The sequence below is a fragment of the Osmerus mordax genome, chromosome 23 (assembly GCF_038355195.1).
Source record: "Osmerus mordax isolate fOsmMor3 chromosome 23, fOsmMor3.pri, whole genome shotgun sequence".
NCBI classification, from domain to species: domain Eukaryota; kingdom Metazoa; phylum Chordata; class Actinopteri; order Osmeriformes; family Osmeridae; genus Osmerus; species Osmerus mordax.
Genome location: NC_090072.1, coordinates 3,485,927 through 3,503,504, shown reverse-complemented (window position 1 = coordinate 3,503,504; position 17,578 = coordinate 3,485,927). Strand labels below are relative to the sequence as shown.

Below are 17,578 nucleotides of genomic sequence, written 5' to 3'. Positions count from 1 at the left end.
GAGGAGCAGAACACAGGCTAAACATAGTCATACAGTGTCGATGGGTTTTGAAACACCAAAATCCATTGTTCAACTTTATAGATGTAGAACAGGACCGGGAGACTCGCGACCAGGTCCAGCGTTGGCTGACCGACGACCAGGCAGGTGCTGACAACTCAAACCCCCCACATCACAAGGATGTGTGTGGGGGGGGACAGAGAGAGGAGAGCAGGGATTAGAGAATGCCAGGAGCAGCTAACAGTTACAGTCATAATAGAATGAGATCCCCACCGGTCAAGTGTGGACTGGTGCAGCAATTTAACAGAGCAAAAAAGGGGAATTTGATGCAACCCCACACACCAAGACAGCGACAGCCCCCCTCGTTTGGAACATGAAATCTGTTCCAGGGGAAGAGAACTCTAAAATAATTTATACTTATAGAATAAGGATGGAAACAACCCATCCCCCGTTTCCTCCAACTAGTAACATACTTACCTTTAACAGTCGTAGAATTGACTAAACAATAACGTTTTTAACCTAATTTTAAATGTCGAAACAGTATCAGACTCCTTAATTGAGACGGGTAATTTGTTCCAGAGAAGAGGTGCTCTATATGAGAACGCCCTACCTCCAGCTGTTTTTTTCTTAATTTTTGGAACCACCAGTTAGCCGGCATCTTGAGATCTAAGTGTCCTTGCGGGGCAATAGGGTGCAAGGAGACCGGAGACGTACAGTGGTGCCAATCCATGCAGAGATTTGTAGGTTAGTAGTAGAACTTTGAAGTCAGCTCTGGCTTGGATAGGGAGCCAGTGTAGAGAGACAAGAGTAGATGTTATGTGATCAAACTTTCTTGTTCTGGTCAATAGTCTAGCAGCAGCATTTTGCACCCGCTGTAAATGTTTTAGGTGGGTAATTGGGAGGCCAGAGAACAACACATTGCAGTAGTCCAGTCGGGATGTAACAAATGCATGTATTAGTTTTTCGGCATCATCCTTTGAGAGAAATTTTCGTATTTGGGCAATATTACGTAGATGGAAAAATGCAGTTCTGGTAATTTGCTTAATATGGTACTCAAACGAAAGGTCTGGGTCCATTGTGACTCCAAAATTTTTTACTAGCTGACTTTGAGAGACTTTGACGCCGTCTAGGTCTAAGGTCAGATTGGAAGAATTAGTCTCCCGCCCAGGGAACGGCTGATTTCCTTCCACAGGTTGGGTTCAATCACACCTGCCTTCCTTTGAGGCTGTAAGTGCTGACCATTACGGGGGTGATTTGGTCCGCTTCTTGGGGTAATCGTCCGCTAGGCCTGGTTGTGTTCTGGTGTGGCTCCCAAGCCTCGCAGCTGAACACCTGCTGCACTCAGCCTGCTACTGACGAGTTCTCACAAGACCTCCGGTTCTCTCTGTGCCTCACGCAGTGTCCTCTATCAATCTCTCTCTCTCTCTCTCTCTCTCTCTCTCTCTCTCTCTCTCTCTCTCTCTCCCTCTTTCTCGCTGTCTCTCCTTGTCTTTCTCTTTACCTCTCTGTCTCTCATTCTCTCCCTCACTCCCGTTCTCTCTCTCTTGACCACGCTCTCTCTCTTTCTCGCTCTCTCTGTCATTCTATCCCTTTCTCCCTCTCTTTCTCTCTCTCCTTCTCTCTCTCTCTCTTTGGCTTTGCCTCTCTCTCTCCCTCCCTCTCCCTCTCTCTCTCTCTCTCCCTCTGTCTCTCTTCCTCCCTCTCCTGCATTTACCAAGGAGCCAGCCGACAACGTGGATCAAATTACATCCACCTTTTTACTCGCACGCTCTTCCCCGGTGCAATTAACTTCACGCTTTTACACGTCATCTTAAATTGACACTTCATTGTTAGGCCATGTAATTATTTACTCACCTGGGGGGATTTGCTTTTAGCGGTAATACCACACGGGCACGCTCACGCGCACCTTTTGTCCTTCCCTGTGTAACACGTGCTTAACATGCTCTCTGTCATTGCAGGTCTGCTTCACGCTGTGTCCCTCATAGAGGTGGCTGTCTAATAAAAACATTCCTCTGTTGTCTGCCTCCATCAGGGTGAATTCTACAGTGTGTATTTAACCTGCTGTTCTGGGTCTTTTCTAAGAGAGTGAACACAATAATGTTTTGTTATACTAACAACAGTGTGCGGAGGGGGGGAGGGAGGAGGAGGGGGGGAGGGAGGGAGGGGGGAGTTGAGGCCGTCGTGACTTGGTCCCCCCCTTTCTCTCCACTTCCCAGGTGTCCTTATTCTCTGCCTGTTCTTTTTTTTCCGTTGAAGGAGGAGAAAGAAACAGGAAGGGGGGATGGGGGGTCAAAGGTGTCTTGTTTTTCTAAACCACAAGCCTCATCCTATATTCCTACACATTGATTTTTCTGTGTTTCCCAGGAGCTAGACCTAGCTGCTAGGACGCAGGGAACAAATAGGGTTTAAAAGAAGGGCTTGGATAGCAGTCAATTGTGGCGGCCATTTTATCCCTCAGGGAGGATCAGAGCGATCCCGTCATCAGATTTTAGAAAAGGGGTTTTTCTTTGATCTTGCAAAGCGAGTTTGGTGTCTTTCTTTCTTGTGATAACTGTGTCTGTGATGCCTTTTTAAGTTTGGTTTTTGTCCTTTTTTATATTAAAAGAAACAAAAACAAAAATGAAACACACAATAACAACTCTTGCTGATTTGTACCTTTTTGCCTTCTTCTTTCTTCTTTTCTTTTTTTGATTTTTTTCTTTATTCCGTTTTTGCCAGTAATCTTTTTTGAATTTTCTCTTTTCTCTTTTTCCCCCTTTTTTTCTTAACCCTAGGTCCGCTCACAAAAAAACACGATGAATCTGCAACGAACCGACCCAGAGATGAAGGTATTTTTGTTGCATGTTTTTCCTTTTTTCTTGTTCCGAGGTCTTTTTGGGGAATAGAGAAAAACCAATAGAACACACATCTATCAGTAATAAGTTATAAAGAAGATATTCATGTCTTTTATGGTGCTTTTAAGGTGTTTATGTGCTGAATATGATAGCATTCAACTTGAAACTGTCATTTTTCCATGAATATACTGTCTTTTCGCAATATGAAATATGAATTTTTAACCTCAGCGAGTTTTGTGTTGCATAGTACAGCTAACTGGGTTCATCTCTGTCGCCTTGACGGAGGAGTGTTTCCTGTAAAGAAAACCTCTTTTCAGCTGTATTGTCAGACTGGGATTGGAATGAACTCTGAACAACCTTGACGACAGGATGAGGCGACGGCGCTGTCGTGTCTCTCGCGGCAACGCCTTCTGAGCTCCACACCTTCTCACATTTAAATCCAGAGAACAGCATTCTCACACTATCACTTGGGAGTTCAGTCAATACTGACGGAGAGAAAGAGGAAGAGAGGGGGAGAGATGGGATGAGAGAGGGAGTTGGCGGGGGTGGAGATGGAGAGATGGGAAGAGAGACGGAGAGGAGAAGAGAGAGAGAGATGGTGGGGGGGTGGAGACAGGGAGAGATGGGAAGAGAGAGAGAGAGATGGTGGGGGGTGGAGAGGGAGAGATGGGAAAAGAGAGAGAGAGAGAGCAAGAGAGAGGAGAAGAGAGAGAGGGATGGAGGGACAAGAAAAGGGAGAAAGAGAGAGAGAGGCAGAAACAGAGAGACAGAAAGAGAGGAGAAGGGGATGGAAAGAGAGGGGAGAAAGAAAAAAAACATTTGAAGTGAGAGAGAGATTAAGACAAGTACACACAGACAGAGTGCAGGAGTTCAGAAGAGAGTTTCCTGTCATTTAGAGGGGGCATACTGTACCGTAGTCATGTAACACTGTCCATACAGACATGACTGTGTGAACATGTTTTTTGTTTTTTTCTATCATTGGTATTTGTTTGTTTCTGGTTTGTTTTTCCTTGGAGAAAACATAATTGTTAATAAGATATTTTTATGGAATTTTTTTCACAGTTGTTTGGGGCCATGAAATATGTGCTTTTGATTCTCTTTGATATGGTGTTTTGGGGTAAAGCTTTTGAAGTGAAAGCCTTAAAGGGGAAAACTTTTGATAAAGTTTGTGGACACCAACCATCCTTTCCTTCTAGTTTTAGAAGGCTGCAGGAACTCCATCATCCCTTCCATCTGATGATTTAACTCTCTTCCCAACCCTAATACCTTCTCCTAACATCCACCAGTGTCTCCACCCAAATACTGACCCACCTGCCTTTAGACGTCCTTCCTCTGTCATCACTGTTTGAAGTGCGTGCTAACTCCTCCTCACGCCCTACCTGATGACCCGCTGATGCTAGAACTCCTTGTGACTTCCTGTCACGACCGAGCCACTATCAGAAGATGTTGCTCTTCTGTAGCTGTCGGCCATTTTTTTCTACAGCTTTTGTTGCTCGGCTTTTCGGAAAGGATACTTTGTGAACAGATGGAAGGATTGATGGGTGAGTGGATGAATGAATGTATGAATGAACTGATAAAGACATAAATAAATGAATGGTTGGATGGATAGCTGAATGGATGAATAATTGAATGAATGAACAGATTAACAAATGGATGGATGGATGAATGAAAAGATGAAAACAGTCTGTGTTTGTGTACAGCAGTGTAGTGAGGTCCTTGAGACGAGCCCACTGAAGGTCAGAATCTTCCAGCCTGACTCAGGTGTGAGGAGAGGAAGGCTATTTGGCAGCAATGGCAGTACACACTTAGAGGCTGTATAAAGAGATTGATTGATCTCTGTGGAGAGTGTGTGTGTGTGTGAGTGTGTGTGTGTGTGTGTGTGTGTGTGTGTGTGTGTGTGTGTGTGTGTGTGTGTGTGTGTGTGTGTGTGTGTGTGTGTGTGTGTGTGTGTGTGTGTGTGTGTGAGCTCTGATCAGATAGGAAAGGATCTTACCACCTGAGCCTGTAACCTGAAACACATTCCTGTCAGGGATGATGTCACACCTCTTGCCCACACACACACACACACAGCTCCCCGCCCGCATGCACACACACACACACACAACTCCCTGGCTACATACAACCATACACACACACACACACTCAGACCTCCCCGTACACATACACACAAACAACTCCCCACCCATGCACGCACATGCACACACACAGCTCCCAGCCCACACACACACACCAACAGAGCTGTTTATAAACCCAACGAAAGCACCGTAGGGACTGTACCCATTCTACATGTAGCTCTAATGATACCCATAGCTAATCACAGTCTTCAAGCATATAGAATTATTCGAAAGGAAAACAAACTTCCAGTATGGACATGTAGAATGACATGAAGGATGTCAGCAAACATGAAACAGTTGTGACATGCTGTTATTACAGTAATCATCCTACAGATGTCGTTTTGGTGCATACAGTCAATGTGTCCATATTCAGCACAATAGAACACATGACAAGACGACATCCGTCAAGTCAACGCAGTCTGAACGGAAAACCTTCTCAAACGTCAACAGAATGGACTTGATCACTAACAGACACCTCAATGCACAAGAAGATCAGCATGGCGTATCTAGATTAGACTGCGCCATAGCATATCAGGAGATAGACTGTGCCGAAGACATTCAGGCCCTTTCGTAGACGGCACTGAAGAGTTCAAGGATTCAGAGTGTGGATCGCCCCCTAAGACAGACAGGATCCAGGAAATGGACCTCAATGAAAGCCTCTTGCTAATTCCCTACCTGCATGCAGGATGTCAGTGTGAATTGAGGGCACCGTACTCTGTAATTTGAAAATGGGGTCTTGTGTGTGTGTGTGTGTGAGAGGGGGGGCGGCAGAGTGATGGAGAGGAAGATGAAAGGAGAGAGATGGAGGGAGAGATGCCAGGTAGAGTACTGCAAAGAGACTCTCAGTGATGTGCTTTCTCCCTGGAGTCTTAACTGTCTAGTCAGTCGTGTGCGTGTGTGCGCGTGTGTGCGTGTGTGTGTGTGACGTGTGTGTATGCTCTTGGTGTGTATGGGCACATCAAGAAATTTATCCTGCTCCTCACTTTGAAGTGCTTCCTCTCTCCTCTATTTCTCTCCATCTTCTCGACTAAATATCCTTCATTTGTTCCTCCCCCTCGCCCTCTTCGTTTTTCTCTCCTCCCACTGTTTTTGCCATCCGACGTTCCCCTCATTCTCTCTGTTTGACTCCAGACTCTGAAGGTGTCTTTCAGCCACTTTGCTCTCGTGACTCTTCTCTCTCAATGTCTCTGTCTCTCTCTCAATGTCTCTGTCTCTCTCTCTCAATGTCTCTGTCTCTCTCTCTCAATGTCTCTGTGTCTCTCTCTCAATGTCTCTGTCTCTCTCTCAATGTCTCTGTCTCCCTCTCTATGTCTCTCTCTCTGTCTGTCTCTCTGCCTGCTTCTCTCTCCCTTTATCTCTCTTCATCTCTGAGAGAGACTGACAGACTGAAGAAAGAGACCTTCTAGAAAGTAAAGTGAATCAAGAGAGAAAGAGAGAGCAAAACAAGTCAAGGAAAGAGTAGAAAGAGACAAGTTTTGAAGCCGTCTGAGCGAGGGGACTACAGTAACTGGAGAGAGAGAGAGAGAGAGAGAGAGAGGCAAGTGAGGAGGAGAGGAAGGATGCTGAACCTAGACAGCGTCGTTGTGTCTGCTGTGCAAGCGCCAGCCAAACCAGCAGAAGCTCTGTCACCTTGACATAAGTACAACATTATCACAGACGCTTTCCTCTGTCAGCCTATGTGGGAGCCTGCTCGCACCACGCTAACACAGCGGCCCGGGAACAGCCCCAACACACCCTGTCAGCATGGGGCGGGGCGGCTGGGGAGGCCGCGCACACCTACGCAGACAGCCGGGGAGGAAACACTGTGACAGGAGGAACGGAGAGAGAGGGGGAGAGGGAGAGACACGGGAGGGAGGGAGAGGGAGAGAGAGAGAGGGAGGGAGGGAGGGAGACGAGAGGGAGAAGGAGGTGGGAAGAGTGAGACAGGGAAGTCGAGGGACACTCAGAGAGAGAGAGAGAGGGAAAGAACAATAGACGAACAAAGAGAGAGGGGGAGAGAGACGGTGGGAGAGAGAAGAAGGGGGGTGGGGGAAGAGGAGAGTTGGCGCCAGGCCGCCCGTCATCGCCACAGTTGTTACTCGCCGGCTGGCTGGTCCTGGGGGGCGGAGTGTTACGCTTATGACACTCCCCCCAACCCCCCCCCCCCCTCTACATCCTGTCTGTAGGATGGGGGTTGTGTGGAGAGCTATATACAGTAGAGCCATTCTTGGAAGGCGAACTGGAGGAAGCCCAGGATAGTGAATCTAATGTTAGGACAGGTTCTGTTCAGTGTTAATGGAGTACTGTAGAGAACTGTGGCTAGTCATCACCATCCAATCCATAGCTGCTGAAGAGGGATGAGTCATTTGATATGGGAGTGATAAAGGATATGCCGGGGAATGTTTGGAATTGGGTTCAATTCCCTCCTTGCCGTCTATCTTGCTGTCTGTCTGCCTGTCTGTCTGCCTGTCTGTCTGTCTGCCTGTCTGCTTGGCTGTCTGTCTGTATGTGTCTGCCTGTCTGTCTGCTTGGCTGTCTTGCTGTCTGCCTGTCTATCTGTATGTGTCTGTCTGCATGTCTGTCTGCCTGCATGTGTCTGTCTGCCTGTCTGTCTGCTTGGCTGTCTTGTTGTCTGCCTGTCTATCTGTATGTGTCTGTCTGTCTGCCTGTCTGCCTGCCTGTCTGTCTGTGTCTGTCTGCCTGTCTGTCTGCTTGGCTGTCTTGCTGTCTGCCTGTCTATCTGTATGTGTCTGTCTGCATGTCTGTCTGCCTGCATGTGTCTGTCTGCCTGTCTGTCTGCTTGGCTGTCTTGTTGTCTGCCTGTCTATCTGTATGTGTCTGTCTGTCTGCCTGTCTGCCTGCCTGTCTGTCTGTGTCTGTCTGCCTGTCTGTCTGCTTGGCTGTCTTGCTGTCTGCATGTCTGTCTGTCTGCCTGCATGTGTCGGTCTGCCTGCATGTGTCTATCTGTCTCTCTGCCTACCTTTACTGTTTGCCTGTCTATCGGTTACATGTTAACCCCTTCAATAGATGACAGTTTAGATGCATTTCTACAGAGAACAGTATTGCTGCGTTGGGAGTTGGATCTAGCTACAGGAGGCTTGTACTCCCCCCAAACATAGCACACACACTCTGTGGCACCGTGGTGCCAGTCTCCTGTCAGAGCTGCTGTGAGATCAGATCCTGGCCAGCTCACTGCTGAGAGATCAGACCCCTCCCTGTGAGCCTGCTGTGGAGAACCTGCCTAGAGAGACACACACACACACACACACACACGTACACACATACACACACCCGTACACACATACACACACATGCACACGTACACACACACACACACACACTGCCTCTCTAACGCACACACTCTCTTAAAACACACACTCTCTCACACACACCCTCTCTCTCTCCCTCTCACACACACGCACACACACACACACACCCTCTCTCTCTCACACACACACACACCCTCTCTCACCAACACACACACATACTCACACACCCACCCATGCATATACGCATACCCACACCCTCTCCAACAATATATTCATATAAATATATAAACACTACACTCACATATTATGCACTCACACGCGCCGCAGCATATCTGTCTAAGGGAGATCAGCACCAAGAGGCACAGCAGGAGAGACCTGCACCAGGGGTGGGAGGAAGACCTGGCAGCCTCTCACAGTGTGTGTATGTGTGTGTGTGTGTGTGTGTGTGTGTGTACGAGCGCACGTACGTGTGTGTGTGGGGGTGTTTCAGCCTTCCTGCTAGCCTCCAATTATCCAGATGTGTATGTAGGAAAGCCTGAGACTAGTTGAAGCCTCACAGTGGTAGTTAAGACTCCTTCTACTGCTCCTGTCTGGGTATGCAGGAGACAAGAGGCAGGGCAGGGCCAATTTAGAGTCAGTCTGTCTCCAAAAGGGCTGTGTAGAACACACACACACACACACACCCAAACTCTCACACACACACACACACAGCAGTAAGTGCCATGGATGAATATTGTGGTACCCAACAGGGTTGTTTGAATAAGGCAGCTGAGTGAATGGAGATATTTATTATCTACTCTTGTCTGTTCTATTGTTCTACAGCACAACAGATGCTGTTGCGGGCCCTGGGCTTGACTCGGTGTCGCCCTGCCTTGGTGTTGGTCTTGTCTCGGTCTTGATACACTCTGGTCTTGGTCATGACTGACCGTGTCTCGGTTTAGGTGGTCTTCTCTACAACACTGACGCACAGACACACTCTTATTCTCACACGTACTAATACACACACCCAATGGTTCACTCTCATGCTCACAAACACTAATATACACACATACACTGATTCACACACTCACACAGACACACGCATTGGTTCACCCACACATACACCGATTCATACAATCCTTGAGTGTTTAGGTTGACTGAGGAGCATTTCTATAGGCATATGTGAAGCCCTCTGTGACATTGCATATAAAAAGGGCTATACACATTTTTGAGGGGTTTGATTAGATTTTATACAAACACATACTCATTGATTCATTCGTTGCTGTTCACACACACACTGATTCACACACTGATTCACAAACTGCTATCCATACACACACCCATGCACACACACACACACACAGCTCTGCCAGTATGCCTTTCATGGAACCCCTCTATCGGGCAGGCTCCTTTCAGCTCTTATTAAGCCCAGCCACACCATGAAGACCTGGGGATATTGAAGGATGGGTAGAGGAGCGAGAGAGGGATGAAGGGGAGGGGGTAAAGGTGGAAAGATGGTAATGAGGGTCACGTAAGGACAGAGGGAGGCGGAGGGAAGGGAGGGAGGGAAGGGAGGGAGCAACGGACTCACCCTAATGGTGCTGGGTTGTTGTGTACCACATGGCCGCTTTCTGAAGAAAGAGAACATTCTAGAAAGGATAAAGGAGCGTAGAAAGAAGAGGAAAGGGGGAGGAGCCTGATGGCTCGAAGGATGGGGGGGGAAAAACGGATGAGGAAGGAATGAGGGGGCGAGTGGAGGGGGGAGGGAGGACAAGAGTCCAAGTGTGTGTGTGGATGGTCTCCGTTTTGGTGGTATTTTGGAGCACAGGGAGGCATTGTGTGTGTGTGTGTGTGTGTGCGTGTGTGTTGGCCTCCCTCTCCTTTCCAGTGTGCTAATTGATCTGATCTCAGATGGAGAGAGAAACACAACTCCAGCCTAATCCAGTCTTTATTTATGCAATCAAGACAGGAAAGAAAAAAGAGAGAGAGAGCGTCTAAAGAGGCGAACGACAGGGGCGCAGCAAACAGCCGAGGAAGGAGGGGAGGCGGAGGGAGAGGAGAGGGACTAGGAAGGAAGATGACACAAAGCACAGACAGAAGGAAAGGCTCTGAACGCTAGAGGGAGGAGGAGAGTGGCGGAGGAGGAGGAGGAGGGAGGGAGGGAGGTAGAGAGGGAGAGAGGGAGGGAGGGTTAGAGAACGAAGAGGAAGGGCGACCACAAGTATGGGGCACAACAGTGTAGAAGTTGTGAAGAAAAGGAGGGGGGGGGGGTCAAGCGGGAGATAAAGCAGAGCGTAGAGATCAGAGGGATAGGAGGATGAAGGGAGGGGCGGAGAACTAAGAAGAGGTGGGATGAGAGAGAGAGAGAGAGAGAGAGTGTAGGTGTGTCATTAAGCTCGGAAAAGAAGAGAGGGAAAAGGATGGCCCTCATTTATGCCCCTCTCTCTCTCTCTCCGTCTCCCTCTCTCTCTCTCCGTCTCCCTCTCTCTCAATCCGTCTCCCTCTCTCTCTCTCACCGTCTCCCTCTCTCTCTCTCCGTCTCCCTCTCTCCCTCTCTCTCTCTCTCCGTCTCCCTCTCTCTCAATCCGTCTCCCTCTCTCTCTCTCACCGTCTCCCTCTCTCTCTCTCACCGTCTCCCTCTCTCTCTCACCATCTCCCTCTCTCTCTCTCCGTCTCCCTCTCTCTCTCTCTCTCTCTCTCTCTCTTTTTATCTCGTTTTCCTCCCGTCTCTGAAGCCTGCACGCTACTGTAGTTGCCTGTTAGACTCCCAACCTCTCCAGCTCCTGAGACTGTGGACACGGAGACACACATCCTGCCAGTAAGACGGTGAAAGGGGTTTTGTGGCCTGTGCTTTAATCTCAGCTGTCTGTGTGTGTGTGTGTGTGTGTGTGTGTGTGTGTGTGTTTGTGTGTGTGATTTAGTGAGAGTTTGTGGAGGCAAAATACAAATACAGGCCAGAAAGAAGGCTCCGACTATAGCCATAGTCCCCACAGCCCACAACATCAGGACTGTGTGTGTGTGTGGGTGTGTGCAATCTTTCAAGGAGCTTGCCTGTTTGTAAGTTAAGTTTCTCTTGCTGCTCCCCTCTATCAAAGAAGCTGTGGAAACATTCAAACACAAACGATATGGGTGCACACATACACACCAACACAGCAACCCAGACAAACCTACACACTGCATCATGATCCCGCCTGCTCCTGTTTCCACACAGATAAACTTACTAGCCAACAAAATAATTTAAAAATAATTGAATTTATCACGATCATCGTTCTCTTTCCCCATCAGCTCTCTTTCCTTCTTTATCTCTCTCTCTCTTTCTCTTACCATACAATTAGTTAGTGAGTGGCCACAGCTCTGCTGCAATGATTGAGGTGGTTTGTGTGTGCTTGTGTGTGTGTGTGTGTGTGTGTGTGTGTGTGTGTGTGTGTGTGTGTGTGTGTGTGCAAAGCCCTTCTCCGTTGCTGTGCATTTCATCAGGACCCATTCATCACTAACTGCTGTCACTCCAAAACACCCTCTCAGCCTGGCCTCAGGATCCTGTTGACCTCACACACACACAACCACCCCCACCTGGTGTAGGGGTTCTGTGTGCACGTGGTGTTAATGTGTGTGTGTGTGTGTGTGTCCCACCCATGGGGAGTGGGGACACACACACACACACACACATTAAGCCCATGTATATCACAAAGATAACACAGAGAAAATATTCCCTTTAAAATATAATATTCCTCTTTTTTTCTCCTCATCCCTTCCAATTTGATCCAATATCTTTTTAATTATCCTTCCGCTGGGCTGAGAAGCGGGCTCGTCCTCCTGTCTTGGCTGAAACGCGTGGAGGAGATGGAGGCAATTGAGTGACTAGTCTGCACTACCTTTAAACCCAGAGAAATCTTCCGTGATGGAGTCCCCTTCTCCAATAGCCGCCTGTAGGCTTTTCCCAAGATTCAGGAGGAGCTTTTAGATTAGAATAAATGACTGAAAACCATATTCATCACCATATGGTTCGTGTCTGGGCTTTCGTGTGTGATTCCCCGACCTGAAAACTTAGCTTTGGTGTTGGGGAAGTGCTTCACTTTTTGTTTTGTTTGTTTGTAAGAATTCTCATTTATAAACATGAACTGTCTGGTGCATGTATTGCACATCATGCTCCTCCTTTACCCGGATCAAGAATGTTGCTGAGAACTGGCTCCAGTTGAACTCAAGGGGTTAAAGACTGTTCTCAGATCAGTCGGGTCCCATTCTGAGGCTTCCTGTTGTGACTCGGTCAAGCTTAGCTGATCCAGAATCAGCCCCCTCACGGAGAACCGCCCCGCCCCGAATAGGACCGCCGTCCCATATGCCCCCGTGACCAATCGATTAGTGGCTAATTACGTCGTGGCGATGGGCTCCGGTGGGGTTGCCACCAGGGGAGGCGGAGCTTGATGGCGTTTGGCGTTGTGCATTGTGGCTGAACGCCAGACAGAGTTTGGGGGGCTAATCGTTCTACTGTCTCTGTTCTGCTTGAGAGGATCAGTGACAGTAAGCCCCCTCTGGACCTTATCCATCAAAAGACCTCTCTCGCTCTCTGTCATTGTCTCTCTCTCTCTCTTTCTCACTCCGTGTCATTTTCTCTCTTTCTCTCTCTCTCTCGCTGTCATTCTCTCTCTCTCTTTCTCACTCCGTGTCATTTTCTCTCTTTCTCTCTCTCTCTCTCGCTGTCATTCTCTCTCTCTGTCTTCTTTCTGTCTTGTTCCCTCTTTCCCCCTGTCTCTTTATGTCTCTTTCTCTTCTGATTGAATGTCTTTGGCCATGGCTGAATTCCTACATCTAGTCACATTCCTCAGTCTGGCTGTTTCTCTTTCTCTCACTCCCTCCCTTTTGTGTCGTTCTTCATTTTCTCTTTCTTTCTCAGACTTTTTTCTCAAACAACAGTTAGGGAGAGACAAAGAAAGTTGAACAGTTGGAGAGACAAACAGAGAGACAGAGATGTCCGGAGAGAGAGACAGAGTGAGATGTAACAAGACAGCGGGATGGAGAGAGGGACAGAGAGATTGTGAGAGGGACAAAGAAAGAGAACGTCTGTGTGTGTGTGTGTGTACATGGTCATTTGACGCTAATGAGATTGAGTGGGAGATGGTGTGGGGTGTAAGGGGGGGGGTTAGAGATGCGTGACTGCAATATGTCTCCATGGCAACAGTCAATGAGTTTGCCCCTGTGATGGAACATCTTGGGTTGAAGAGTGAGAGGGAGGGAGGGAGGGAGGGAGGGAGGGAGGGAGGGAGGGAGGGAGGGAGGGAGGGAGGGAGGGAGGGAGGGAGGGAGGGAGGGAGGGAGGGAGGGAGGGAGGGAGGGAGGGAGGGAGGGAGGGAGGGAGGGAGGGAAAGAAAGAAAGAAAGAGGGTGATGGAGGGAGAGCAAGCGAGGTGGTGAGAGAGGTGGAGATGGAAAGGAGAGGAGAAGGCAGTGAAGAGACAAACAAGGAGAGAGGGAGATCAGGAAAGGTAGAGGGGTTGGTGGAGAGTGGAGACACAGGAAGAAGTCAAACTGAAGCAGTTGCCATAGCGACACCGTTGCGGCTCCTTGTGTGTGCATGCGTGCATGTTCGTGTGCGTGTACATGCATGTGTGTGTGTACTGTATTACAGTACTTATTTGTGTGTTGGGGTGAAACGTGTGTGTGTTTCAGCAGCTGTCTCCACTGGTTGATTGCAGGTTGTGACTTGGCGTTCTCTCTCTCTCTTTCTCTCTTCCCATCTCCCTCGATCTTCCCTTCTCTCTCTCTCTCTCTCTCTCTATCTATCTCTCCTCTCTCTCTCTTCCCGTCTCCCTCGATCTTCCCTTCTCTCTCTCTCTCTCTCTCTCTCTCTCTCTCTCTCTCTCTCTCTCTCTCTCTCTCTCTCTCTCTCTCCTCTCTGTTTCTCTTCCCATCTCCCTTGATCTTCCCTTCTCTCTCTATTTCTCCTCTCTCTCTTCCCGTCTCCCTCCATCTTCCCTTCTCTCTCTCTCGCTCTCTCCTCTCTCTCTCTCTTCCCGTCTCCCTCAATCTTCCCTTCTCTCTCTATCTCTCCTCTCTCGTCAGGATGAACAGATGCCGTAGTGGTTATTTATGTTGCTGTTCCACTCTGGCGCTCTCCCTTATTAATTATCCCCGGGCTTATGTGTGGCCGACACACACACACACACGCATACACACACTCACACACACACACACGCACAGCTACACAACGACATGCTTACACAGACCCCGCACACAGCCTCTCTCTCCCCCACAACCACACTATCAACAGCAGTATACCTCACAGTGAGTCCTGCCACCGTTTTCCTGTAACTGTGTTTAGAACAACTCAGGTCAACATGGGTGTAAATACAACCGTTCAGGTCATCTGTAGACAACTGGGATCCTGTTGTGTCGTTGTTGTTGTTGTTGTTGTGCCCCTGCAACTTCAACCTTCAAAGTATTGCAAATGATCTCTATCAAGTTCACTGGTTAAGTACATGTTAAATTAGAAAAAAAGGAAAATGTATTGACTTCTACTTTTCGACCCCGTCCCTTATCTTTCTCTCCATCCCTCTCTCTCTCTCTCTCTCTCTCTCTCTCTCTCTCTCTCTCTCTCTCTCCCTCTCTAGATATCCGTGACCGCAGGAAGAAGCCAGTGATGCTGTTCATCCACGGCGGCTCCTACATGGAAGGAACCGGAAACATGTTTGACGCCAGCGTCCTGGCCGCCTACGGCAACGTCATCGTGGTCACCATGAACTACCGTCTGGGCGTGCTCGGTAGGGTCCTGCCTGTGGCTGCAAACTCCATCTTCGCAGCCACACAAACGCTTTCTCTGACTCTCTTGTCTCCCTATGTCTCTTTGTCTCTCTCTCTCCTTTCTTCCTCTCCTTTTTCTTTCTCTCTCCCACGGACGCACTCGTGTTGTTTCTCTCTATCGCCCTCTCTTTCGCTCTCTCCGACTTGTCTGCCTCTTGCACTTGCACACACAAATGGCTGTTCTCGTCCTTGCTCTTTGTCGCATAGACTAGTTGACTGCTCCTGTCTGGGGTTCTGGCTAGGATTGCTCTGGTCTGATGTCAGGGTCGTTTGCCGTGTCTAGGACGTGTCCTGCCCCTCCTTTTACGAGGCACAAATACCCGGCAGAGGAACAGACATGCAAATCATCCCCAAACACAAGGCATGTTTATTGGCGTAGAAATACACCTCCCACTTTCTCACTTTAACAACATCGTGACTCAGAGCAGATCAACAGATAGACCTCCTATTCCTCCCCACCAATCAGATAAGTCTATAAAGAGGCCCGGTGCCTTTCGGCCTGTCAGAATCACATTTTCTGGCCCTGGTTTTTTCTGACATTGCACTGCCAGCCCCATGGGTAGTGTGTACTACCCAGGGGAGGTATTTTGGTTCATTGGGCTTCCCGTACACAGGAAGTGGGTGGTGAAGGTCAGAAAATGGAATGGATGAGTTAGAGTACCTCTCTCCCGGCTTTTATGAACTACAGGAGACTCGTACTGTTCCAGGGTACAGGTGGGTGTTTAGGGGTTCCATGAGCACTCTTTCTTCTCAACACGTTTGAGTACTGCCTGGTGCTAATTGCCAATGTGATGTAAGGATTGAATGGAGAACGTGGCTAAAGATGACCTTGACCTTGATGGCAAGCCTGTCAGAGTCAGTGTAAAGGCACCACTTCCTTAGTGAGTCACCTCTCCCTGTAGAGAGAAGGGCTTGATTCAGAGCCTTCACAAAGTTCTGAAAGAAAAACGTACCGAACAAAGAAGTTGGCTCCATCTCAAGGTCCAGTTATGAGACTCTCCAGAAAAATATCAAACTGTGGCCGTGTGCACGTGCCTTTGTGTGTGTGTGTGTGTGTGTGTGTAGTTTAGTGTTTGTATAGTTTGCTTATGACCAGCAGGCCCCCTATCTCCTCACATCACTCCCCATAAGACTAGGTTGACCTTTTCATGTGAAAATTGGCAGTAGAGCTAAACTGAGGATATGAGAGGCTCTCTTCTTCTTCTTCAATCTGTCAGAAGGTGGGAATTGATCCTGTCTGCAGACTTCTTCATTGGTATGCAAACGGATGCCACACAGACAGCATCTGAATGCTACAGTAGCTCGGCATCTAAGACAGTTTCATCCTAATGGCAGAAATGTTAGAGTAATCTTCTCTCCTTCGCATCCAATAAGATGGATGAGATTTTCCTGTGACAGTCAGAGCGCATGTGGGTGTGCGTGCGTGTGCATGCACGTGAGTTGTCGATTCAGCAGTTGAACATGGCGGGTTGGATGGTCCTCTGTGTGAATTATAGATAGGTCTGAACTGATGGGTACTGCAGCAGAATATAATGTGTGAATTCAAATGTGTGTGTGTGTGTGTGTCCTGCGCTGTGCTACCATTCTTCATGTGGACACACGTCTGCTTCAGCTCTGATATTACTGCCAGACAACCCTGGCCAGGTGATTTTAATCATACTTCCTTTTTTCCTTCTGTCCTTCTCTCTCTCTCTCTCTCTCTCTCTCTCTCTCTCTGTCTCTCTCTCTCTATATCAGGCACTTTGTCTGTCTGACAAGCTGCTTTAATCCGCTTCACGTCTGCTGTGATTTAAATCACCTCTCACCTCATCCTATCTGCCTCACTTATTGCAAACTGTGTGTGTGTGTGTGTCCGCTCACATGCATGTGTGTCTCGGCTCACATGCATGCTCATCCGTCTGCTTCGCTGATTACAATCGTGACCGACTGTCCGTCGCCAGGGACAACCATCGCAACCACAGGCCCGACGCTGCTATGCACGCTCTGTTTACCACACGCTAATAGTCGTTAGCGCTACCTAGCGTCTGCGGTAGCTGTTGAGCAGCTGAAGTGCTAGCGACAGCGCTAGCCTGGTCTACTGGAGGGAATTCCTCGGTGTTAAATTTGTAATAGCTGTGCGTAGCTTTGCAGTTGGTGGCCAACTTAGCCTTAGCAACAGGCTCGTACAGTACGTACGTCACCTTAGCTCAAATGAGCTTTTTATATCCTTCCTGTGCTCCGGAGCACTGAGGACAACTCTCCCTGGGTTGGAGGGAGAGGGCAGGGAGGGAGTATGCATTTATGTAGAGACAAACAATGAGAGAGAGGGAGAGAGAGAGGCTAAGCCTTTGGAGCGGTAAACAAAAATGTGTGTGTGTGTGCGTGTGCGTGTGTGTGTGTGTGTGGGTGTGTGGGTGGGTGTGTGTGTGTGTGTGTGTGTGTGTGCGTGTGTGACAGAGACAAAGAGAGGGTGAGTGGACAGAGGGCGAGATGAAGGTATTGAGAAATGAGAAAAGGGTGAGAGTGAAAGAGATGAAATGGAGAAGGTGGATAGAGTGATGAGAGAGAGAGAGAGAGGCTGGCTTTGCCTCTGATGCTAAAAATAAAACTTGCAGAGCTGTTTTTGAATTTGC

At 48.5% G+C, this 17,578-nt stretch overlaps 1 protein-coding gene across 3 annotated transcripts in view; it reads left to right on the top strand.

The window, feature by feature from the left end:
* Positions 1-17,578, top strand: part of nlgn2a (neuroligin 2a) — a 45,862-nt gene that overhangs the window by 9,604 nt on the left and 18,680 nt on the right. Inside the window, exons 2-4 of one of the 3 annotated variants that reach the window (XM_067261250.1) lie at positions 2,931-2,938; positions 10,320-10,337; positions 14,800-14,926. In XM_067261250.1, coding sequence (XP_067117351.1) covers positions 2,931-2,938; positions 10,320-10,337; positions 14,800-14,926 — 153 coding nt within the window. Of the gene's footprint in view, positions 1-2,930; positions 2,939-10,319; positions 10,338-14,776; positions 14,927-17,578 lie in introns of all 3 variants that reach the window. The other 2 variants (XM_067261248.1, XM_067261249.1) reach the window with 2 other exon arrangements.